The sequence below is a fragment of the Protopterus annectens genome, chromosome 15.part0, assembly GCF_019279795.1.
Source record: "Protopterus annectens isolate FY-2018-M chromosome 15.part0, PAN1.0, whole genome shotgun sequence".
Taxonomy (NCBI): Eukaryota; Metazoa; Chordata; order Ceratodontiformes; family Protopteridae; genus Protopterus; species Protopterus annectens.
The window spans coordinates 667903378-667931277 of record NC_056749.1 but is presented as its reverse complement, the minus strand read 5'-3'; the positions used below and the strand labels follow the sequence as shown (position 1 = coordinate 667931277).

General features: G+C 38.6%; 1 protein-coding gene across 1 annotated transcript in view; it reads right to left on the bottom strand.

Moving 5' to 3' along the window:
• Positions 1-27900, bottom strand: part of SYTL4 (synaptotagmin like 4) — a 975777-nt gene that overhangs the window by 215645 nt on the left and 732232 nt on the right. Inside the window, exons 10-11 of the mRNA XM_044057514.1 lie at positions 16003-16089; positions 13797-13975 (exon numbers count right to left, since the gene is read on the bottom strand). Of these exons, the coding sequence (XP_043913449.1) occupies positions 13797-13975; positions 16003-16089 (266 nt within the window). The remainder of the gene's footprint in view (positions 1-13796; positions 13976-16002; positions 16090-27900) is intronic.

Genomic DNA, 27900 nt, shown 5'->3' with positions numbered 1-27900 from the left:
TCTCCATTACAGCTTGCTAGTGCTGCATTTACCTCCCCAGGTGCTTCCCACTGTACTGGATATTACCCAGGCATACCTCCCTTGAAAGGAGGACCAAAATGGAATTTCAGCAGTGCTTTTAATCATATAGCCTTTCTCCAAGACCAACAGCATGTATGTAAATTCAATCTGTTGCATTTGTCCTACTGTTTTTTGGCAAAAAACAACTTAGTTAAGGGCTCCGCCACATGTTCGCTAGCAGCCTACTGTGGTCTACATTCCTCTCTTTTCCTCCCCAATTTTCTACTCACTTTCTGGCCCATCCAAGTAGTTATTTACAATTTTGCCATCAGATGACAGTGTTTACTCACTCCCCATACTTAAACTTAACCTATAGCAGTTCTATCTGTTAGTATTTCACCCCAGTGTATTCTCTTCCAATTTACAGCTTTACCTCTGCTTTTCTGCACTTGATCTAGCATTTCATTACTGTGTTCCCTTACCTCCGAGCTTCCTCTCCAGCTCCATGCCTTTTCTCAGATTCACTGATTGTTTTTTGTAAGCCACCTTCCTTCTCCTTCAACTATCCCACAATTACACCTCTACCCGCTCTCTAAAAAACTTCAACCCTGAAACCTTCTCTATCTAAAACACAAACTAGAGCCCTCTAAAAACCTTCTCCCTAGATAATGCTGTAGCCTACTTCAATACTAAATTCATAGACCTGTTAAATAGCTTTGCTCCCTCCAGAACCAAAATAATTAAAAGTAAAACTGCCCCATGGTTAACCAAAGAAACTACAACCATTATGCATCTCCGCGACAAAGCCTGGAAACATTACCAGAAAAATAAGACTCCTAATACCCTGAATGAATACAAGCTACTTCGCAACAAATTAAAAAAAAAAAAACGTATTGTATTCTACCATAAATACTACTTCTCCACACTTTAAAATAACCACAAGACCAACCCTAAAAAATTCTGGAATGGTTATCACCACCCTCCTCAAATCTGGCAAGAGACAACCCCTTCCCTGACCAGAATACCTCCATGTCCTTAGCCACCCAATTTAACTCCTCCTTTATTGATTCTATAGCCAAACTAACATCCTTCCCCAACAAAGCTTCACTTCCACCTCCTCCTAGCTCTTCCTCCCCAAACACCATCACCACCTAATCCCCTCCCTTCACTATCAAACCCATTCCTAATCTCCACCATAAAAAACTCCCTCAGAAATTGAAACCATGCTCAAATGCCCCTGATGACCTTCCTTCCTACTTCCTAAAAAATATTTGCTGATGCCATCACCTTCCGAGTCTCCATTCTAATAAACTGGTCAATCCAAGAAGGCTATGTAATCCTACTCTGGAAAAAATCATTTATTATTCCCCTTCATAAAGGGGGCAACAACAACGACATCCCCAATTTCCGGCCAATTGCCATTTTATCCCCTATCTCAAAAGTTCTAGAAAAATGCATTTACCTACAGCTTTTACCCTACCTCATAGACAACCATCTGCTTACCGCTACACAACATGGATTCAGACTTGGCCAGAGTTCCAACACTGCTCTCTTCGCCTTTCTCAAAAGCATCAATAAAAGCTTGCGACTCCAGCTGCCTAGTGTCTACCCTCCTTCTGGACTTATCCAAGGCCTTTGCTAGTATCGCCCATAACCTTCTCCTGTCCTAACTCTCTAATATAAATCTATCCTTCTGTTCTATCAACTGGTTTTCTACTTAACTCTTCAACAGGCAACAAGCTGTCAAATGGGAAAAAAAAGCCACCTCCTCCTTCCTTAACCCTCCTACAGGTGCACCCCAAGTTTCCATATTAGACCCCCTACTGTTCAACATTTTCATAAATGATTTGCACCAGAACATTCCTAATGCTAAACTTATTCAATACACAGATGACTCTACGATCATCTGCTCCACCACTTCCACCTCCACCTTCTTAAAATTAACTCAGGATGCCTTCTCTTATACTGAATGCTGGATGTTAGATAACCACCTAGCAGTCAACGTGTCAAAAATTAAAATCATATTTACTCCTTTGAAAAATACCATTATAGACAAGAAGTCTTTCTCCATTACTAGCCAAAACAATACCTCTCTCGGGGTAGTATCCCATGCAAAGCTTCTAGAAGTCCTTAATGACTAACAATTAAAATTCGATACCCACCTACAAGCTAATATAAAGAAAACCCTCCAGAAACTCTGCATGCTTTATTGCCACAATCGCTATCTCCCTCCCTCCAAGTTTATTCTCTCTACCACCTACTGTAAACCTTCTCTCTTATATGGTGCCCCTCTTCTTACTAACCTTCAATCTTCTCTAAAGACTTAGCTGTCCTCCTGTTATAACACAATTTCCAAGTTTGTTACCAGCTATAAATCCTCCTCTCACCACTGCAACACCCCACACAAATTAATTGGTTAGAACTAACCAACAATCTTACCTGTATTCAACTTACTCATGCCCACAAACTCATCTTCAATCCCTCTCTCTGCCATTTCCTTGTCTCCTCTCTCAAAATGTATCTACCCGATACACTTCTAAGATCCAATAACCACAATTTGCTTGAACTGGACAAGCCTGCTCGCCCACCATGCAAACATCTACTATCCTTTTCCCTAGCTCGCCTCTGGAACTCTCTGCCACTACTTATTCATACTACCCATAACCACTCTACCTTTAAGAACCTGCTTCTTTCCCATCTCACATCCCTCTGGGAATGTTCCTGCTCTCACCCATGACTCATCTCTACATTATTCCCCGTTTCTCATATTCCTTCATTCCCTCTTCTCATTCATCATACTGAGCTACACTGACTCAACCACCTTTCTTTTCACTTATGTACTCTTACACTACTTTTCTCACTGTCCCTCTTTGCTTACATCAACACTTAACACCTCTTATCCCCCTAACCTACAATAAATCTACTAAGATTACATGTGAAACTCTTTTGCCACCAATGTGTTAAATCAGTTTGTGAATATGTACTGTTTCTTATTTTTTAACATATTATACATATATATTTATATGGGATCCGGACACATGCTCGACTAGCATATGTCCGAATCAAAAAACATCGAACACACATACACGAAAGCGCTCAACATCGACAAGTGCTTCTGTGTATGTGTGCCTGATTCGTACATCAGACTACAGTGCGGGTAAGGGAAAATTCCCTTTTCCCCACTGTAGTGCGATCTCGGAGAGAGAATAATAAAGTAGGGGAGTGTGGGGGGTGCAGGGGGGCTTTGCCCCCCTGCAGAAACGTAGATTTTTTTTTTTAACTACACATACACGGAAGTGCTTTCGTGTATGTGTGTTTGATGTTCTGTGATTCGGACATGTGCTAGTCAAGCATTTGTCCTAGACCCATATGTGTGTGTGTGTGTGTGTGTGTGTGTGTGTGTGTGTGTGTGTGTGTGTGTGTATATATATATATATATATATATATATATATATATATATATATAATATACGTGTGTGTGTTTGCATATTTTTAACTGAATATGTACTGTTTTTCTTATTTTTTAACTGAATTTCCACTATAAACTGTAAATTTTTATACTATGTAATACCTTTCTTCTTCACCAGTATTGCAAAATGTGAATTCATTGTTTACATTGTATACTGTTGTCACTGAGCTTTTCTCCCTGGACCTCAATTGAAAACAGGCTCTTTTGGGCACAGTGGACTATCCCAGTAAACATACTGTAAATAAATAAATAAAAAATATTTACCAAAATAATGTTCTGTATGGCTATTATTCCCCTTAAAGATTTACATCCAACAAATCCACTCCCTCCTTATTTCATGAAGTTCCCCACTTCATTATTGCTTTCCACTTTGAATTACAGCTTTTTGCTTGTGTTATACATATTAGCCTTAAATGTGGAGCTCTAAAATATCCCCTCAATTCAGGTAATAGTAAACAACCTTGTTCTACTGGAAGAAAGAATTTATTCCAGTGGACCCTTGCCACCTTCCCCTCGCAGATAAAATCTTTCAGCTCTTTATTATTGTCCAAAACTTCTTCTCTGGTTGATAAAAATATGCCTGAGCTGTATATAAAACTACAGGTTCTAAAAAAATTTTCATTGCTTGTGTCTTGCTATCCATTTAAATAAACAAGAACTTCCAGTTTCTCAGTTTTAGAATGCACTTTTGTTTAGTCTCTTCGCACATGTCCTTAGCTGCCAGTGGCCACAAAAGAATCATTTTTAAATACATACTCCTAAATACTTCATTCTGTTGTGTCCCCATAAAAATGGGTATTGCTGAACCAACTCATGTGTGGTTACATATTCTACATCTATAGCCTTTGTTTTATCTTCATTAATTTTATATCTGGAAAACACTTGAACCTTTATGCCAACCTTTCAACAGTTCAAGTATTTACCTTACAGACACAAGGTGCAAATTCTCACATGGGGTAACTCGCTAGGCTTAAAAAGACCCACAAGGGTAGTTAACCTAGTACTAGTCTATGAATCTATGATTCAAAATGATCCACACCACCAAGATCTCCTTTTCTGGTTTTATCAGGCACAAAATAATATAGACTGCAAATAAAGCCAACTTTTCTTGATGGCCATACCAATTACATCCTTGAATTTATGAGTCACTTATTTTCTTTGCCAGTGGCTCTTAACTATAATGCAAATCACAAAGGGGAAAAAGGACACCTCTGCCTGGTTTCACTGTTTAGACAACTTATCAGAAAGGAAACATCGGACTAATTTTTGGCTCCAATCCCTCATATATCCTCCTAATTAGCCTTATTGCATCATGGAACACAAACACTTCCATTTCCTACTCCCCCCCCCCCCAAAAAAAAAAAAAAAAAATTCCAGCTTACTCTGTTGAATGCTTTTTCTGCATCAAGACCCACCAAGAATGGTATTTTCTTATATTTTGATTTCCAATGGATCATCTTTGCCCTATCAGTGTTGTCAAATTTTCACCTCCCTGCCACAAAACCACACTGATCCATATCTATCAATAAATAAATAATATACTAAATAGCTCTCTCAATTTTGGCAAAAACTATGGTATTCTTTTAGCTAAACACTTTATAATCATGGGTCTTTACTGTCCAAGTATTACAGCCACCATAGCTTTCTTCCAGGTGCTTCATCACCTTTTAAAATGCTGTTAAAACAAAACCTTCCAGATCTTTCACTGCCCCCCAATCTTCCAAGCTTCCGCATGAATACCAACTGTTCCTGGAGACTTTCCTGCAGATGGACTATATATCCCATTTTTATACAATCTCCTGTCAACTTAATTGTTGAGCCTCATCCCCCTCTAACCTTGGCATTTTAAGTCTTCCATAACTATTTCAATGTGTACTCTTTCTTGGTTTCCACATTTCTCTGCTTTATACAAATTTGCATAAAATTTCTGAAATATCTCTAAAACCTCTACAAGATCTTTAGTTATTTATCTTGTTATAGGCTCTAAGTTTGGCAATAACCCTTTCTACATTATGTTGCCCAAGTCATTGTGCTAAAAGATTGTGTGCTCTAAAGTTATCTAAAAAAAACAGTTGCTTAACATCAATCTTTCTAAACTCGAGCATATTATCGAGGTAATTCCTTATTTTCTCTTTACCACTCTGCATAGTTGTGCCTCCTTCTTGTTCTGTGAGATTCCCCCTTTTCTGCCATACTTTAACCTTTGTCAGCCACTCTAAATAATTCTTGTTACTTAACCATTTCTTTCTTTTATTTCTACGCTGTTTTTAAACCCTATTTTCATTTTACCCTGCTCACTAAATATAGCTTCTGAAGCAATTTCTATCTTTCCTAATAACTGTCAAATAATTTCCACTATCCATTTATTAAATTTGTCTCTTTTTTACAGGTTGGTGGAGAAGCACCAGTGTCTCATTTTTACTTCATTATCCTGAATTTTTATCTTAGTTGTTACTGGCGCATGATCTGGAATAGTTATCGGATGCACACTGAAGCTTTCAATTAAATGTGCATGTTCTTGAAACATAATTTCTGTCTAGTCTATCCCACTGAATGTACTTTGGGGAATAACAAATTCTCATCTTCCATATCAAATATTTTCATACATTTTTGGAAATCTCTCCTCTTTTGTTGTGTTTTCCCTTCTAATTCCCTCAGATACATCTTCACTTCTGTAAAAGAAGTTCTAGTCACCACATACAAGTACTATTCCCTGCTGAAAGCTGATTTGTCCAGTTTTTTAAGCTCATTAACAGTGACTTTAGGTGGAATATAAACACATGCCAGCATAATCCTCCTCCCTTGCCACTAACCCCTTGCTACCACAAATCTAACATTATTAGCTTTTTTTCTTCTAACACTATTGGAGCACCTCTGGCAATTAGTGTAAGTACTCCCCTTTCACGTTGTCCTAGGTAATCTGCTGAATATACATCCTGAAATCTTTCTTAATCAAATTCATATGCTCACTTCTTTCCATATGTGTCTCCTGTAGCACACTATTTCTCATAATTTAATACTCATTTGTCTATATTTCCGAGGCCATTCATGTTCCAAAATAATATGGATAGTGTAGCCATTATGATGTTATTCCCACCTATTATATATGACAGCTTTTTTAAATGTCTATTTCCACCTTTTATGTTACATGCACCCACTAATGTTTGGCAGGTTGATCTTTTTCTTCAGTTCAGTCATTTCTTATTATTACCTATGTCTGCAAACACCTGTAGAGCCCTGCTGGCAGGTAACAAAATAAAAGGTAAATTCCTACTTTATCTCTAGTATTAACAAAACAGCCCTTGATAAGACTTCCACTTCACATTTAAAATACATATACATTCTGTAAATAACTTTATAATGTAACCTACAGTCAACTTCAAGAAATTTGTTATATACACATTGAGAGAAAAAAAACTTTTACTTACAATGTATACATATATCAACTAAGAATTTTTTTTTACTTATAGTTTCTTTATTTCTTTCATTATTGTTCTAAACACTAATGACAAAGTGAAAAATATACTTTATAGTCAACAATCAGTTTGCAGTAATCCACAAACCTCCAGTCATTTTTTTTCTTTCCTTCTTTTCTCCAGATCTAGCAGAAGCAAAGTTCTGTGCCAAAACTGCATTTTTTAGAAACATCCCTTTACAGTTTTTGTATGCTTATCTCATATTTTCTGATTCTTGCTGTTCCTCTCTTCTTCCACTTCTCCACCACCCAAGACCGGTTTCTGGTTTAAATCTAGTATATTCCTAACTTTTCAAGTCAGCTTGTGCGCTTTTTTTCCTGTGAGTCAGTCATTGAAATACTGAAAACGTTTTTACGGGCAATTCTGTCTCTGGGTTGTACCCCTGTCAGAGGAATGAGAAGCAGAATTCATTTCTACTTTCCGTCTCACTTTTTGCTCGATAAACCTTATTTCTTCCTTGTTCTGCATCCAAGAATGTCTTTGCTCCTTCTGAAAAAGATATTCTGAAGACAGTTGGATATAGCAACTTGAAACTCACCCCTGCATCGCAACATCCTCTGACTGCAGGGAGAAACTTGCTTGTCTTCTGCCTGGTGTACAGTGAATAATCATTTCTACAAACACACTGATATCCCCGATTGATAATACTTTACTCATATGCCACAAATTTGTCAGGAGCAGCTCCTTCTGCTGATTTGACTGCATCTTTACTTACTGTATCTGTTTCTTTCTCATGGGCAAATTTGTCATGTGAATGTGTGCATACATCTATATACACATGCACATGTGTTGTGTGTGAATATAAAGCTACAGTAGCAATCTTTGAAGTGATAAATCATTGACATAGCTCAAGTTGCTACATCAATGCTGACAAATACAACACTGATGCGCATCTGAGCATGCTCTGAGGTTATGCCTCAGACCATGCAAAATTTAAAACAGTAATCAAAACTCCATACATCCCCACACATCCTGCAAATTATTTATTCCAACTCCAAGATCTCACAATCCCTGGGGAAAGGGCATACTCCTCTTCTCAGGGGACTGTGCAATCTCATACAACTATCAATCATCTGTTTTGTTGACCAAAGTGTCGGCAAAACACAGTCTGACAAACAAAAATAAACTACTTGCAAGTAAGTATTTATTTATTTGACATTTGTTTACTGGGGTGGTCCAACTGGGTCTACAGAATGCATTTTCAGAGGCCTGGGGAAAAAAGCCCCACATACAGTGCAATACAAATACATTACAGCCCCAAAACAATACAAGTGACATAAGGAATACTATTCAAAAATATGTTGCTAGAATGTAAACTAGGTTACATGCACTATATTTTTACATGTGCGCACACATGCTCTCTCACACACGTGTTCATGCGCTCTCACACACGCTCTCACACATGCGCTCTCACACACACACTCGCACTCTCGCTCTCACACACACTCACTCTTACACACACGCTACACATTTGTGTGCATCATCATTTGTACATAATGTTACAGGTGTGCTTTGCATGTTCATGTGAGCTACAGCAGGTCACAAAGGTGATGGCATGTTCCCATGTACCAACTTCCCTGAAAAGGTCACAGTTCTTGTATTCCAGTTTCTTCCATGTTCATGGGTGCATACCACGCTAATGACCACTAGGGTCATTAAAAACCAAGCTATGCAATCCAAATCTGACCCACAAATTTATATTATATTTGATTTATAGGGGTGATTTACTGACTGCCTCTGTCCATCGGAGACATAGGAATCAGACCAGGGCTGAATTTCCATAACTATCCGTTGGTCTAAATTGCACTTGCATAGGGCCAGTGAGGAACTCTACTTTATATGGATGGGGAGCCTGCTCCAGAGAATGGGAATTCCCAAAAATAGCTCTCTCTATCCAACATGTTCTATTTATGTTGCAAGCAACATGTAAGCCTTTTAATCTAGTAGTTCTGATGCTGTTTGCTTTGCAGATGTGCAAAATATTATAAAGTTGGTAAAAGGATGCCTTGTATGCAAAGCAAATATCACCTCTCAGAAGTCTTTACGATACTAAATAAAGAAACAGGGCTTTGTGGCGATCAGCATAGGACACTGTGTTTAGTCCCTGTATTCTTTTTTGTAAGGAACTTTATGGGCCTTCCAGCTGCTGTATGTGTCTGGTCAGGTGCATACCAAAGGGGGCATTATACTCTACGATAGTCCTAATGAGGGCCAAGTTACAAGTGGAATGATGACCTCTCTGGACCTAGATACCATGCCCTTGTTTATAAGTTGAGTAATACAGAACGATTTTCTTACCGTCTTGCACACATGTTGGTTGAAGGCTAGGTTACTGTCTACATGAATTCCTAAATCCCAGACTAGTAAATCAACTTTTTACGGTGTTCTGTTGATAACATAGTTCCTGATAGCAGACATCACAAAAGGTACTATAATGCATTTCTTGGTATTGAATTTAAAACAAGGCTTTGGCACCAAGCATTTGTATTAGACCTTCCTGAAGGGCATTCTCTTCTTAGGGGAATTCAATGACTGCTGCTAGTTTGCAATTATCTGCAAACCTGGTTAGCCATGGGCCTTTGGCTAACATTAAGAAGTAGATGCCAAACAGGAGTGGGCCTAGCACAGAGTCCTGGGGGACTCCACTGGAGACCAGCCTCTTTGTGGAGGTGGCCTCAGATTCTAACCTTCTAGGTCCTATAAATGAGCCAGCTATCTAGCCAGTGTGTTATAAAGGAGTTTATACTTAGTTCTGTAAGATTGTTAACAATCCCCAAGTGGGTATTGAATCAAATGCCTTGGTTAGATTTAGGTAAGCAGCATGCACTGTTTTCCCCTCATCCATTGCCTTATAGACTTTTTCAAAGAAGTCCACCAGATTTAGTAAGCATGACCTTCCTTTGATAAAGCCAAACTGGGATGAATCCAATGTTGGTGGTTTCCCATGTCCTTGCTGATAATTTCCAATGATAATTCTTTCCATGGCTTTGCAAATAAGACTAGTCAGACTAATGGGTCTGAAGTTTCCAGAATCTGTTGAAGGTCCTCCCTTATGATGGGGGATGACTGTCGCAATCCTCCATTCATGAGGCACAATATTTGTTTTAAAATTATATTTAAATAATAATTCCAAAGGTCCTGATAAGTCATATTTTACACTATTCAGGAGACATCCTGGGATACTATCAGGGCCCACTGATGAGGCAGCTGGGTCTATATTGAATGTTCGAACATTCAAAATTCAGTGTGTCATATGGTTGACACCATATGACCGGATTTTTGAATGTTCGAACGTTGTAACAGACATCTCTGTACAGCGCAGAATGGGAAGATTTCCCTTTTCTGCACTGTAGTGCGATCTCGGAATTTATATAATTAAAAAGCTGGGGGTGTGGGTGGCGCAGACCCCCATGTGGGGGGGTGCAGGGGGGCTTTCCCCCCGCTTAAAACATTCAGGAAGGTGTTTTGTGCATTTTTTTTATTAGTTATTCGAACTTTTGCAAGTTCGATCATACGGTGTCTATCATTTGACAGTCAAACTTCCAAAAGTTTGTTTATCTAATATAGACCCAAGCAGCATTCTTGGCTTTAGTGAGTGCAGCCAGTACATGCTCTCTAGTATATAGGTTCATACGTAGGTACTAGGCTATTGGCCCAAGGGCCTACGTAAGCCTAGCAAACAAGGTTCTCTGGCTTACGCCACCCAAGAAAGTTATATTTATATAAGAAAAATTTAAAGTTATATAAGAAAGTTATATTTATAGTTCGAGGGTTATGTTTGAGGGTATTTTGGGGGATGGTTGGGGGTAAGAGGAAGTAAAGTTGCAACTGAATTTGTCCGCCAACAGGTTTGCTGCATCACCAGGGACTATGAATTTAGCATCATTAACAAGCAGTTCAGCACATTGTTGTGTGCTGCCTTTGAGGTTTCTGAGGCTGTAGAAGGCCTTATGGTCATCTTTCACCTGGGAGGATATCTTAACCTCAAAGTTGGCTTTGCTTAACCTATAAGCCCTCTTTACTTTGATGAGAAAGATTTTATCTTTATGGGAGTTATCTTTCCTGATTTTTGCCATCATTTTTTTGTTTTTGTTGCATATCCTGTTTAATCTGGGATGCCACCAGGGTGGTTTGTTTCTGGGGCTAGTATTGACATGGTTGTACAGAGTTTCTGAGAGCAAATTCTCATGTGAGAACTGCTCTTGTAGGATATTACACATGCGCGTGCGTGCTCATTCTAGTGTAGCAATTTCTCGTAGGAGTGTCAAATGTGTGTAGGAATATTTCAATGAACTACCTTCCATCACTTTCACAGGTGTGAACATGTAGTGTACCAAATTCCCTTAAAGCATCACAGGTATGTATGTATTTTCTAGGTTACCACCTTCCCTCAGGGTATTATAGGTAAGTGTACATGATGCAATACACTACCTCCATCAGAGTCTCTCAGGTAAGTGTGTGCATTCTACAACAGTTTCGAGTATGTCTGTATCCTTTCAATTACGATCTTGCTCAAGTGTTACAGGTGGGCTGACATACCCCATATGCCATCTTCACTCATGTCAAAGAGATGTCCATATTTCCTTGTACAACTCATCCTATATCACAGATGCGTGTGTATGTCCATTTCAGCACTATTTCATACCATATGTGTGCGCACACAAGCCTGTGCATCACCTTCCCTTGGAGTAAGACATACAGGTGTGTATGTGTTAAGATGCATCTCCTTCCTTTGTAGTATGTCACAAAAGTGTGCGTGCGTGTTTGAGTCCATGCATTCTCTTCTGTACTACTTTCCTTCACAGTCTGTCACACAGATGCATGCACATACTATATATCACCTTCGATCAGAATTCATCACATAGGTGTATATGTACACTGCATGTGCAAACTCTTCTTATTACATGTCAAACGGTTGTGTACAAATTCATTTCTACCACTTCTCTTCTGAGTGCATTAGATGTGCATGTATATATTTCCAAATGCCACCTCATGTTCTTTTTACAACATGTGACACAGCACACTCCTGTGTATCCCTTTTCCTCAGAGTACTTAACATGTTACCTTACCCGTGTGTGTGTGTGTGTGTCTGTATACATTCTCATGTGCAAACTTCCCTCAAATACATCAGATGTGTCCAAGTTTCCATGTGTCAAACTGCCATTAGAATATGTCAAGTAATTAAATACACATTACTATGTGCATCTTCCCTCAGAATACACTACATATGCACTTTCTGTGTGCTGCCTTCCTTTAAAGTGTCACAGGTGAGTGTATAAATTCCTATGTACCACCTTCCCTGAGATTATGGAATACTTGTATGTGCATATTTATGCATCCAACCTTCTCTCATACAATGTCAAAAAAAACTGTAGAAGTTACCATGTGATACCTTCCTTCCATTGTCTGCTTACAACTCTGACTATGGTACAGGACCCTGGCAGCATTAGGAGACACCAGTAGAGAATACCACTGCAGGCTGAGGTTTTATCACAGATCCCTGTGAAAAAAAAATAAGCTGACCAGCAGGTCTACAGTCACCACCCACTTCCTTGAAAGAGGAGGCTAACCATTCTGCACTGGGATACTAGATCACAGTTGCTGCTGATTCCAGGAAAATGCTTTTGTGGGGTAGATTCTGGTTCAAAGTCATGACACAATCTGGGTGACTGTCACTGAAGATGGAGTCTGAACCACAGATGTTTCAAGGAATTTCCTGGCAGACACCACATGAAATGGTATTGTTCAGCATCTCTCCATTATGCATTTGTCTTCCTCATTAGTATAGTTAAGGAGTACTGCTGCCTGGCATGTGGGTACTGTGGCTTGACTTTCTGATGGATAAGAGTAGTATCTTTGGCAGGTAGCAGACAGGATTAAAGCTCTGTGTTGTTTAGATGGTGCCTCCTGTAGCCCAGGATACAAAGTTTGATTCCTTCTACTTCTATTTTTCTACTGTGCGACTCTGAGCAAGTCATGTGACCAGAAAGTGCTCCTAGCTTGCCCATGAAAAAGGGCACTTTTTACCCAGTTAATGTATAAAAATACTCCACACCTCCAAGACCTTTGATACTTACAGAAACCTGATTACAGAGACCGCCTTAAACCCACCAGCTTAGAAAAACATACGATGGGAGAACATCTACCCATCTGTTTAAGTGTGATACAAGTATATGCACTACCACTTGTGTCTTCCACAACATGCAGATGACCCATTTGAAAGTATACATCGAATCAACATTTGAAATGACACCTCAGGTATACGGCATGGTCCTGTGCTGCAATCTTCTAGCTGGTCATCACATTTCTCAGATCCTTGTCAGATCTGAAGACAATTTCATTCCATTCATTCGCAAAGTGTCGCAAACAATGGACTCTATGTGGTCTATTCACTATTTATGGAATGTATCCTGCAAGCTACTTCCCAAATAAATTAATGTCACACCTTCTCATCCCTGATGTGTCAAAAACTCAAGCTCAAATTCTTCTATCAGATAGAGGCTCAGAGAGTTTTCAGTAATTCCTGGGATTACTGCATATTAAACTGTGCCCCTGACTCATGTGAATTCTTTTAACTTTATTATGCTAAGAATCTACAAATACCAGACCCTGTGTAATATTTGAAAAGCAAAAAATATATACTTATCTGTACAGGGGAGCAGGCAGACTGTTATAGGGCAAGAGGCAGATCTTGAGAGGGAAGTAATGTTCTGCTGCCAGCCACAGGCCTTGCAGCTCTTATAAGATATTAGCATAGCACAAAACAAAATGTCCTACCACAGCCTAATTTTTTGATAAACCACTCCAAGAGCTCCATATCTTTAAAAGAAATGAAGCCTTAATAAACTTACGGATTTGATCTCTTCTTGACTTCATCAGCATAGGCCAGGGTGCGGCATTCTTTAATAAGGATGGTGAGTGTCTGAGACCTGTGCTCATAATTCATTGAAAAGATGATCTCACCCGTGACGACAACATCACCATAGTCACCAGCCTCGCTGTAAATGCTCATCATGCTTCCAAGTGTGGTCTACAAAAGAACAGATGGTCTGTCAATTCACCACAGCTCACTGGCTTAAGGAAATCAAACAACTCTATATTCACCCTGCAAGCAACACAGTATTAACACAAAAACTAATCGGTGGGTGAATGGTCAAGACAGTAAAGCAACAATGTACTTTCTTGAAAAATGCACCTATATCTGAGATTTAAATGCAAAGCAGCAGTAAATTATAATCTTACACATCTTTAGTGTCAAGAAAAACAGCTCCAAAACATGCAGAGGGTGAGTGTGGTCAAAATAAGGTAGTAGACAATGCCGCAGAATATCTATTATTGTGACAGGCCCAAGAAGTCTGGTCTCCTCATAGGAATTTATGTAACATACTTCTCTCTCTCACAGACAGAAAGGCACACGAGTTCACACACACACAAAAACACACACACACACACATGGATGGACAGATGAACAGAAACACACACAAAGACAGACACAGACCAACCTCAGAGTAAACAGGAAAGACAGATGATAACTCAAACAGCAATCCTTATCAGCACAGTGGCGCCAAAAACATAACAAAAAAGAAAATCTTTTAACTGATATGTCAGAGTGTAACAACTAGAATAGAAGAAATAAGCTAGTCATTTATCAGGAACGAAATACCATCTGGAATACTACTCCCATACCTTCTAAGGACATAGATGGACAACAAAACAGGTATGGCAAAGAAAAACAGCAGCTAGGGCAATACATTACTGCAGCACTACAAACAGTCCGAGTCTTAAATCCCGTCAATCAGCGACCAAAGTCATGCTGGTTGACATGGCATGTTCTGGCAGCAGCCATGTACCTGTGAAAACAGAACATAAATTGAAACAATTTTCATTACTACTGTTAAAAATCTAACCAAAGCCAGCCCATAGGTACAGGGAAAAGATGCCAGACTATGTTGTTTGCAACCACAACATAAGACGCTAGCCCAGAGCTCTGAAACTCAATCACTGATGCTGTATGAGAACTAGCAAACTCAGGCAAGGGTCATGATCTCAAAGACAAAAGAAATGCAGTCAGTATAGCAAGAAAAGTAGTGTAGTCACTTCCCTCACCTGCAATTATGCTGGTTTAAAGGCTGTTTGAGGTCCAAAGACCATGAGTTTGAGATCTCTGAATTGGAACACAGAGCTGCAAGACTTTGGGGTGGGGGATGGCTGCACATCTGTTCTCTTTTCTGAGGAGACAAATGTTGAAGTGATACCACCTTATTATAACCTACAGGGTAAGAGACTATCATAGCCCTGGCAATACTGCCACCTTATAGGAGTGTGGGGCAAACATTCACTGAATCACTTCACAACAAGGTGCACAAGGGCTGAGTGAGTAACTATGGCAAACTGGGTAAATACTCCTCCATGAATGACACTGACCACTGTTGGTTTGGCAGTTTCTCAACACTCAAACTAATAGGAGAATGAGTTAAATTCAGTGGCACCGGGGGCATTATGGGGAAATGTGGTGAAGGTGGGGGGGGGGGGATCAGGGGGTACTGAACAAGGATTTAGGCCTGTGACAGGATGAATACCAACAAAAATGCACAACTCACTCAGCTAACCTGTAAAGTCATGCAAAGCTACTTTCCTGTTATAACACACATACATGGGCACACATACAAAAAGCAAGATAGAAGCAACTTGCACAGTTTAAATCTTTGCACATTAATGAGGAACACATTTACACATTTAAGCAGAAAATGTGCAAAAAGCAGCTACAGCAAACCTTCACTGGCATTCTAAAACTCGAGGGTGAATGCAAGTAATATAAAAGTGAAGACATTATGTGTATGTTTCACTAAAACAAATTCTGAAAAAGCCAAAGTGTGACCTGTACCAAATATGCACACGGGCGTTTGTAACTCTTCTGAGTCTGATATGAAGGATCAAGCCAAGTTGTTTGCTAATGAAAATTCTTCCTTCTTCACATGCTATGAGGGGTTTCCTTTTTTATTTAAGCAGAGACTGAAGAGGAATTATGGGTAGGAAACAAACACAACACACACATACCGATGAAGCACCACTTCGCATACTGGTCCGCCTTGCTGTATTGCGATGCATCTCCACCAAAGCATCAATGTCTTCCTCCTCTTCCTCCTGTAAAAGCACAAAGATCAACAAGAAATTATCCCAAGCAGACTAACTCCAACAAAGTCTGACATCTGCAGATTTGTACAGCGTTGGACGTGGCAGATACTTCTACTCAAAACTGGCACAGAACTGCACACGCTTCACAAAGAAAACAACCACTCCATGATGCATTACCCACCATACACATTATTCACAGTATACACTAAAATACATAAACGTAGTGAGCTATGATGAGTGCAACTGCTGCACAAAACTAAAAATGTGAATTTTTTTATGCAACATATGGCCTATTGAATAAAATAAGGGAATCAAATACTGGTAGCAAAATAGTGGTGACAGACTTAGCAATCTGACAAAATAGCTAGGTCTTCTAATACTGCACTTGGAAAACATCATCCCATTAACAAAACTGCATTTAATGGTTTTGATCAGGTTTGACTTGTGAATTGGAAGGATTTCTCATGCAGATTTTTTTTTTCTTCAAGAGAGCTTCACCTGCCTCTCCTTCCATTCACACTAAGCCACACAGCTAAATATAATGAGACATCATTAATCCAGCACATAAGTGCAAATTCAGCAGAAAACAACTTCTATTTTCACAACACTTGCAACAACAGAACATTACCTGAGTCCTTAAATCTCAAAACACTCTAAAATGAGAGACACTAAGTTTATTAAAGTACTTGAGACTTAATACTACATAACAACAACCAGCAAATGTAATATCTGTGAACAAAAATACAAACTTAAAAGATGAAAAAATACAAAATCCACATAAAGCCATAATCTGTAATTGACATAATGCTGCAGAAGAGCAAATAATTAAATAAAACTACTTAAATTAATTTGTTTCAGCAACTGAACTGTAAAGAGTTAAATCAATACCAACCACCACTGCTACCATCTGCTAACATGTAAACTGATTATTAAGCTAGAATAAAGTGCTGGCAAGAAGACAGCAGTTCCATGGCAGCAGACAAGTCTACAATAAGCAACATCAAGAAATGAACAGTTTTGCAAGTTCTCAAGAATGCAATCTATCATGGTGTCCCTGTGTAAAAGCATTTAATAAACCCTAACAGCTGTCAAACAAACAAGTCACAGTATACTAGAAGATGCAAGTACAATGCAAAACAGTTTAATATGATGTGCAGATGGGCAGACACAAGGCTAATGGTAAAATAAAGCCCAAAAAGAAACTTCTGGGATTTCTAAACAACTACCCAAGAAACCTTGGGTAACACATGCATATATATTTCATAATGCAAAATTCTTCTAAGATATTTACAGTAAGGCATTTCTTATAGGAAGCAGAGCCTCACATCAGAGGCCTCACTCATTAATAAGCACACATAAGCACTTCATTGCATTGTAAAGCTCTGCATAAAACAATACAGCTGACTTCTTGCTAGAACTACATGTATACTCTCTCTCTCGCTCTCTCTATATATATATATATTACTATGTAAGCTACTTCATGTATAGACAGTCACATGAGTATGCATTTCAAACTGAACATTTTAATGGCCATATTTTCAGGAATGTTTACATTTGCCTAATCTGTGAGTTGGCACATGCACTTTATAACTTTACTTTCTGCACAAGTGCTGCTCAGATGACAGGAGTAACGAAACACACGAGGGAGCAACACTATTAATGGTGCAGCTAAGTGTATTTTTATGTATAGGTGACAATGAGCTGATACTTTCAAGGCAGGACATAAAATACTCTAGCTGATTGAGGGAAGGAAGGAGGGTGAAGTAATCTGACCAAAAAGTGGAACTCAAAAAGGTATCCTTGTAAAAGTTCTACACTATCTCAGCAATTTGTTAATACTTCTGGAAGCTAATTTAACAGATAAAATCAGCCAGAAAAGGAGACAAAGAAAAAGTGGATAAAAAGAATCCTGTTGTTGCTCAGCAAAAAGCAGTTCAAGTATTAGCTTTTGTACAGGAGATGGCTTCCAGTAATTTAAGGAAAAAACAAATGTACTCAGAAGTGAAACACTAAAGAAATACAATCAAATAAAAGGGCTGGAAAAGTAGAAGCTTTAACTAGCTATACAGATGAACTGAGAGACTTAAATGAAGGAAAGGCTGGCTGAGCACGACTAAAATGGTTTCAAAAATAGGGTTAGAAGACTGAGCACACAGACAAAAACAGATATTTTCTGCTGTACCAATAAAACTGCAATGAAGAAACTGCATTCATTTTATGAATGTACAAATTCGCAACTGGACTGCAGTTCCACAGAGGGACTTTGACAGGGTACAATGTGTGTTTGCTGCAAACCTGGATAAGAGAAAGCAGTCAAGACCTACACTGGTAAAGATGTAATCATACCAGCAAAAGACTTGTTCCTGACAAAACTGTGGCAGAAGGGAAAAAATTAAAAACGGATAATAGAGTGTTTACAGAAAATGATTATTTACCACACACCAGGGAGAAGAGAAGCATGTTTATTCTAGCAATCAGGCAATGTCAAGGAGTGGGTTTCAGATTCAAGCTGCAATATATCCGGCTATGTTAGAAATTTTTCATGGAGGATCAGACATTTTTGAAGCAGAACAGTCTAAGCTGTAAAAGTTTAGCCATAAAATAGTGAGCCAATAAGCAGAGGGGAATCTGCTTCTCATTCTTCTGATAACAAAACCCACAGAAAATAACTAAACAAAACCCACAGAAAATAACTAAACAAAACCCGCAGAAAATAACTAAACAAAACCCGCAGAAAATAACTAAACAAAACCAGCAGAAAATAACTAAACAAAACCCGCAGAAAATAACTAAACAAAACCCACAGAAAATAGCTAAACAAAACCCACAGAAAATAACTAAACAAAACCCGCAGAAAATAACTAAACAAAACCCACAGAAAATAACTAAACAAAACCCGCAGAAAATAACTAAACAAAACCCGCAGAAAATAACTAAACAAAACCCGCAGAAAGACTCAGCCAGTGAAACCTGTTCCATTGTTTCAAAGTGACAGAATAAAAGAACAGGCTCAGACTAGAACTGAGGGTACCTTGGAACTGAACTAGAGGCTGGTGTTGGAAGATAAAGATGATCAGGAAGGCCAGCAACACTGGGAAATTAGTGAATAAATGGGAGATTATTATAAAGCAACAATCCTGCTAGACAGTGGAATAGACGCATGAAATGTGACTTTGCAATAAGCGGCTGAGAAAGACTGAAATGTTGTTGATTGTAGGTAAAGTGTAAAGCAGAAACCCCATTTTATTTCATTAAAGTTTACGACAACACTGAAGGTGCTAAGTAACCAAGCAAAACAAAAACATATTACACTGGAGCCAGAATAAACTGAGCGCTTTCGTCCCATTTATTACAGAACTTCTTCAGAAGTATAATTCTGAAAAAGTTCTGTAATAAATGAGACAAAAGCGCTCAATTTGTTTTTGAGTTGTTTTTTTATTACATAGTAACCAAGCAAAACAGTTTTGGTTCTTGTATAAACATGTTTTCTGTTTATTTACTAGAATAGTACAACTGGGCTAAAGCTCATTTGCAGTACAGGACTGGGGAAAAAAGCTTCAAAAATATATTTTATATTGTCACATTGTATAAAACGTTTACAAATACAAGAAAGTACACAGCTTAAAAACAAGATGGTTTACTATAAAAGACAAACAATACAAATTTGCATAAGGTTCAATGGCGGAAGCAGGGATAAAGAAGTACAAATGAGAAGGGAAATGTGGAATAAGGAGAGGTGCAAAGTAAGATGTGAAGAGGTTCAATGGCGGGAGCAGGGATACAGAAGTACAAATGAGAAGGGAAATGTGGAATAAGGAGAGGTGCAAAGTGAGATGTGAAGAGGTTCAATGGCGGGAGCAGGGATACAGAAGTACAAATGAGAAGAGAAATGTGGAAAAAGGAGGTGCAAAGTGAGATGTGAAGAGGTTCAATCGTAGGCACAGGGATACAGAAGTACAAATGAGAAGGGAAATGTGGAATAAGGAGAGGTGCAAAGTGAGATGTGAAGAGAAATATATGAACAGAAATCTAATTATATATTTTTTTGCAGAGAACAAACTGGGTGAAAAGCATACCTCTCAACCGTACCAAATTCCTCGGTATTTACCAGTTTTGAGGGCAAAGTAATGTGGTGCCACAAATTCCTGAGTGGCCCCTTCGATTCACAATTTTTTTTTGGGTGGGGGGGGTACAACTTTCAATTTACTGTTGACATCACCAACATGCAGGGGGTATGCACGATACATCAGCCATGCCTCTCAAGTGTACCTAATTATGAGGAATGTACCTCATTTGGGGTCTTAAAAAGTTCATGTTCCTCGAAGTTCCACATTGAAAGGGTCTGTCACACATTCAGTGTTAGTGATTTTTTAAGTGAAATCCATAGTAAATAGAAATTAATCATATTAATTCACAAAAAGAACTCCTTTATAAGTAAAACTAGCCTATTTTAACAACCCTATGACCTTCCTCATGGAAGTTGTTAGTAAGCCATTAGTATGTGTTCCACATTTTGGCCATTTGTTCCACATTATGAGGGCTTGTATTCCTCATTTTGGAGACAGAAGGCTGAGAGCTGTGACATCAGCTTTGTGAGGAAGCCACAGACTGCCTGTATCTGACAAATCCAATGACAGAGAGACAATTTTTGGATTAATACCAGCAGCAGCCAGCGGAGTAGAGCTGTGTGTGACTGTACACATCTTCATCATTACAAGTGAAATTTCTACCCATCCACCCATGTCTGCAGGAGGTCAGGATGAGAAAAATTGTAACCTCAACCAGGTAAGTAAAAACTAAAAAAAGAATTTAAAAAGGAATTAAAAAAAAAATCTTATGTATGCTAGGCCAGCGTATTCATAACAAAAAGTGCAATCGAGGAATTGGAAACAATTCTGCAATCTGCTGCAGCCTGCACACTTCAATTTGTTCTTTTAGTTTTAAAAGTAGTACTGTCAGTGGGTAGAGGTGCAGTGCGTGTGTGTGTGTGTGTGTGTGTGTGTGTGTGTGTGAGAAAGAGAGACTTTTGTCTCACATTTTGGGTCTGTTGCTCCTCATAAAATTTGTGGTTTTCTGGATTGTTGTGGCAAATCAATAAGGATTGAATTTACTAAATGACAGCCATTTGCATTTCAGACTACATATCCTTCAGAAAATGCATGGTTTTCAGGATAGTTTTGCACAGACAGACTGCACTCAGAACATTTTCACCACATTGTTTTGCTTTTAAATATACATTTTCCATAATACAAATTAATTTACTTATTCTCTGTATTTCCTTACTCTGTGCAAATGAGAAACTGGAAAGAGTTTTATAGTATGCACCTTGTAGTATTTGGGAGTAAATGAAGCTGCTTGCATTGCTCAGGTTCTGCAAATATTTGTGTACATGCTGTGGGTGTAGCAGTGCAGGATTGCTGTAATAATATTAATAGTATTTGATATCTACTCTACTGTATGATCCATGCAAGAACAGACTACTTTGTAGAACTTGGGGTAAGGCGTTGTTTTTTTATACATCCAAAAAGTACACAACAGTTTTAAAGTTGCACATTTTAGGATCAGTCAAAATTTAAGATAGGCTTGTTTGTTCAAGGGCAGCACAAAGGTACAGTACTTGAGTCTTTGGATTGGTTTTCAGCTGTGGTGACCTTACTGCACAGTTAGAATACCTTAACCTTGTCTTAATGGGTTTTTGGCTGGCATGTTTCTGCTTTCCTTCTATATCCTTGACATGCTGATAGGCTGAGACAGACACAGAAACAGAGAGGGAGGAAGAGAGTGAAATATCCCATTTATTTTTAAATTCCTGTTCAGTGCGTTGCAGTTATGCAAATAATTTAAAACAATCACTGAAAATGTGATCCTTGATACTATCAGTATCTGCCTGATATCTCTAACACATGGAAAAAAAATGAGTATGACATTTATGATAACCTAAAAGGAGTTAAAGGTGGAGTGTTCTGATGAGAGAGACACATTTATTCCTTTTGTGCATGTGTGCGTGTGATCAGGAGTCCTTTTTTGTGCTTTGGGAAGGGGATAATGATTTGTGCCAAGTAAAACTTCAGAAGAGTGCACAAATGCAATTCACTCAAGCACAACGTATGTATGGTCATGAGTAACTTGCAATATTTTGCTTATACCAATGCTGTCTTTATCATGTTGTAGGTCATGTATACCAGTTACAGATTTCCAGGCTGGGGAGAGCCAGTGATACTATATGTGGAACACATCAGTTGTACACATGGAGTTGATAGCAGTTGACAGTTTACCTTTAGTGGTTAAGCTAATTTAGGAGCTGTGGTATTGTTAGGACGTGTAATGGCTGGTTTATCCTCTAACTCTAAAAAGAGAAACTTAACAGATGAGGCTGTTCTGATGTAATTGCGTCACATTTAAGATCAGACTGCACAGCCTATGTGATTACTGGTAGACAGAAATTATACAGGCAAACAGTGGGGACTGAAACTTACAACTGCTGGAGAGAACAGCAGCACAATCTCTCTATGTAGCCTTATTTTATGAATTATAACTGACAGAATTTGTTTAGGTGCCTATATTTTATGCCCCCTTTTTATTTGCTTATGGCGAGAAAGAGTAAAATTAGATTTTGGCTTTTATATTCAGTTTCTTGGGCACATAGTACCACTTAGTGCCACAATGTATTACTTTGTTCCATTATGCATGTTCTTGCTTACCTCTAATTTTAAGTCATATTTTCTACAGGTCCACTGAGCAGCCTCTGAAAGAATTACTAAGTACTCACAGAAAAAAATAATTAATAAGCAGCCACTAAATTATTAATAAGTACCCCCTCCAAACCAAACACACACCAAAAAGGCTACTTATTCCTGATCTAAGGCATGTTTTAAGAACTACAGATGACCCTATTTACAATGTAGAGTATTAAAGTTAGGCCTGACTTCAGAGAGTTTATACCCATCAGTTTTGAGAACAAAAGTTTAAGATGGTTTGAAATTTAAGGCAGAATAAGTGATGCCTTACCTACCTGACAGGATTGTACTACATGACAAACAAAAGTGTAGCTAGGGTAGGGCGGCCAAAGGAGATGACTGCCCTAAGTGCAAAGTGTTAGGGGAACAAAGAAGAGGTATTAAAGTATTGTTATTCAAAAATGAATGCTGACACGATATTTGCAGTCAAGGCTGCAATCTGCTCATTCTACAGTTTCAGCAAAAGACCTGACTTGGAGGGAGAACCTTTTTTTATTCTCAACTTGGAGTTGAGAGGGGCTCCTGGTAGGAGAACTCACTGCACCAGGTGTCAGATATAACTACCAGTTCAGTCAATATATTTAATAAGTAATATTTCCATTTTTTTAAACAAGAAAGGTAAAAAAAATACTTTAGGACAATATGTCTGCTCCTATGATTTGTTATGGAAGTTTGTCGCATGATTTAAATACTTTTTTAGTGAAATGTCCTTAGATTTGCACGGCTGACACTGATAAACTGGTTTGTGCATGCTTATGAGGGTTGTTTGGATGTAAATTGCCTATGCTTTATGATGCTGGATTTTTTGGACCGGGTTTGTTACATATATTTGATGTAAAATTGTTTCTTTGCCCATACCGCTCAACATCTTAGTGTTAGAAATTTGAATAAAGTCAATAACAATGGGGGGACAAAAGCCCAGAATCAGGGATGGATATTAAATATTGTTCTTATAACCTTAGAGACTTACTAGAATAACATGTTTTGTATTAGCATTAGCAAGCATTTTGTAAAATAAAGTATGAAACACAAGTATCTATCATTATTTAGTGGCTTCAGTCCTCAAGGATTTTTCAAATGGTTACTAGGCTTGCAGTCCAGGGGATGATTATGGTTTGATTGCACGCATACATACATTTAAGATGGGATCATATTCAAGTATATAGGGCATTTAGACAACTACTTCTGGGAATGTTTGAGGTCATCAAAAAGTAGCAGAGAATCTTCAGACAACTTATTTAGAACACTATATAGGAATGAGAAGTGTACCAATTAGTTCTCAGAAAATAGCTGATGCATGGAACAGACCATCAAATTACATTAAAGCAAGCACTAGTTTAGATATTTTTAAGAACAGCCTGGACACTTATTATGGGAGTAATTGTTCTGGCATACTGGCAGGCTAGAAGGGCATAAATGCCTGTGCAGCATGCCTGACATTTTTGTAGGTGTGCTCAAGTTTCACAGAGATGTGTTGCATGCATGAGCAAGATTTGTGCTGTTTATTGGAGTTGCACTTCAGAGTAAAGGAGGCAAGAATATACAAATGGCGAGAAGTGCAGATTTTGATTTCACTGCAGAACTTGTACTTCAGAATTATAGCACATTTTTTAGCACAACATTTTCCAGTTAGTTCTTTCAGTCAGTCTCTGCTTGCTGTATGGTGGACCTTCTGTAATGTGCTAGTAATTGTAGACATCACTGACTGCTGACCTGAAAGGCAATACGTTTTCAGAAGTAGATCAACTGCTTTCCAATTCCATCGACTCATATGAACATACTGATCGGCTGCCTTTAAACTTTTATTAGATTATTTGCAGTTGTTTTTATTCCTATATTAATCACTTACTGCTTAATTATTTAATGGCAACTCTAACATGAACCTAGTGTTGTCTTGGTGCTACCCTTTGCTTTTGCTGGTGCTGGACTATAAACAAATTAAGACCGAGTGAGATAGGGTATGAATATTTTTAGAAAAACGAAATGCTTAATTTGATAATGATGTTAATATAAATAAAACACTATTGTTCTGGCTATATTTGGTGTTCGATACTTTTTCTGTTGTTCAGTTTGCATTTTACAAGTTGGTATCCCACAATTACATTAGAGTGGGTGAGGTTACAGTTACCTGTGCTCATAGGTTGGTACTAGGCTATCGGCCCTAGGGCCTATACAAGCCTAGCCATAGCAATTCCCTGGCTATTTCTTCCCACGGTAAATGTTATGTTAATCAGTGTTAAGGATATTTGGCCAGTTATACCTACTTTTCATAGGCCTTTGTCCAGATTTTTGATGATTCTAGGTGGAGAGGCATGGTGGAGTAGTGAATATCAAGTATAGGTGAAGTGATAAGAGGAGCTGATAAGGAATTTTTGATAGGTGGAATTGTGCAAGGATATCTCAAGGGAGATTTCATGTAGATTGCAATGTGCATCAGGTAAACATGCACACTTTTTGCAAGACCAGTGTTACTGTGTGGTTAGGCAGGTTTTTAGTTTGTCTTCGAAGTGCTTTTGCATCACAGTCCATGTAGCTGTAAATGACCTGTGATGTACCTCCCTAGAAAATATGAAGAGAGACATTATGGAGTTTTCAGAGCATGGGTCTCGGGCTGGGATGAGACAAGCACTGAGCTGCGTATTACCATAACTGACAACTCCACAATATGAACAAAAAGTAATTGATTTCAGCAAGTGGCCATCTTTCTGGTGTCATTCTAAGGAGATCCAATATTTGTCAGCTTGGGACATAAACAAACCACGTTGTTTTGACAAGGATGGTCTGCACCTTTCCCCTCTAGGCTTTCAAATACTGGTTACAACTGTATCCATTCACATAGTACCTTTTTTTAGGCAATGCCAAACAGACAAACCTAAAGACATTGCAACCTCAAATCAACTAATCCTCAAGATGTCACTGCTCAATGCCAGGAACCTAAATAAAAAATCTACACGCCTTCCAAGCTCTCCTCACAACTGAGAACTTAGACATCTGTGCAGTTACTGAGACTTGGTTTTAAGTGGCAGACAGTACCCCAGCAGTGCAAGGTTTCAGTGCCTTCCACACTTTCAGAATAGAAGCTGCACAGACAGTGACTAAAGGTTGAGGTGTCTCAATATACATCAATAAAAAGCATACTTCTAGGGTGGTCAAACAGGATGACATGCTGGAGTTCCCCCTTGTGCAGAATACCATAGACAAAATCCCATACCATATCCTAGCCAGCTACAGGTCAACATCCATGTCCCAAGAAGCTCATAATACATAACTGGATCTACTGGAGACACCTACCATCCAACCTAACACCCTACTCATGGGAGACTAATTACCCCACTACAGCTAGGAAAACCTACAAAGCCTCAAATCTACAGGGCATGCAGATTCCTGGACTTCATAAATACAAACACCCTTGGCCAAATAGTGAGTATGGTATGCCCACTACAGACTCCAACATTTTAGACCTCATACTCACAAATATGGGAGAAAGCTGCACCCCCCACCTCCCGTCTCATTCTCCCTGATAAGGTCTTAACATACAGCTGCCTCTTTCTAAATCAAAATCAGCTCCATAATCCCATTAAAACCAGTGAAAGCTAAGCACTATTACAAGGCAAATTACCCTTTAATAAGTGACAGTTTGTCAAAATTCAATGTCCCTCCAAACCCCAAGAACACAGCAGCCTATGCTGAACTGCTCAGAAACTCTGTACAACCATGTCAATGGCTACAAAGAGGCTGCCGTCCTACCATACACCAGCCCAGGACTAGCCCCAGAAACAAACCACCCAAGTGGCATCCCACATTAAACAAGATATACAACAAAAAGAAAAAAAATTAAGGCAAAAATCAGGAAGGGTGATTCCCATAAGGATAGAAATTCTCTCATCAAACTAAATAGGCAACTAAGAGGGCTAAGTAGGTCAAGCAAAGCCAACTTTGAGGTTAAGTTAGCCTCCCAGGTGGAACAGAAACATAAGGCCTTCTACAGCTAGGTCGGAAACCTCAAGGACAACACACAGCAATGAGATGAACTAGTGATTAATGGTGTTACATTCAAACAGTGTGGTGCTACAATGAACCTGTTAGCAGATAAATTCATTTCCAACATTATCCCGTCTCACACCCAACCATCGACTGCAAAATACCATCAAACATAACCACTCCAGCTATAACTAGGTACCATGCACTGGCTGCACTCACTAAAGAAAAGAACATGGCCTCAATGGGCCCAGATAACATCCCAGAATACCTCATGAATAGTCTAAAAAACGACTTAGAACCCCTGGAGTCATTAGTTAATTATAGCGTTTTTTTCAAAACTTCTTTATTAAAATTACACATATGACAAAGGCAATCTTACATTTATATAAATGAAAAACATACAAAATTACATCACTTTAGTTACAGTTTACATCACAGACACCACTGAAACAACTGTAGTTGTAAACATTATACATCACTTATAAACCATCCAGTCATTGTTAGTTAAGCATTATATAAGCTCATTCAAATCCTGCCTCTTACACCTCATTCCTGATCTGCATATATTATTCCCACAATTCTCTTATTTTTCGTATGCATTTTGCTCCTTCCCTTTTCTAAAGATCCCAATTCCAGTTGTTTTATCACTGTTACTATAGTCACTACTTCTAGTAAAGTTGGTTTAGACTTTGATTTCCATTTTTTAGTAATTGCTTTTTTGGCAGCCACCATAATTGGACTCGCCAAGGCTTTAATATGTCTAAGCAATTCCAATTCTGTATCATAACTCAAAGAAATCATCTCCCCAGTCAGTCCATTCTGCTCATCCAGCATCTCTGACAGAGCGGTCTGCATGGAATCCCAAAAGTCCGACAGCTCATCACACTTCCAAAAAACATGATCCTAGCTACCTCTTTCTTGCCCGTCACACCTCCAACATTTGCTATCCACCTGAGGAAAAATTCTTTGGAGTCTACTTTGGGTATAAAAATACCTATGTAGACCACTTCCAGGCAAAGATCCTAAATCTTCTAGACTTTATTGCATATTTGGGAGATATCCTCCCATTGTCTCTCTGTGAATTGCTTATACAAACTCTCAT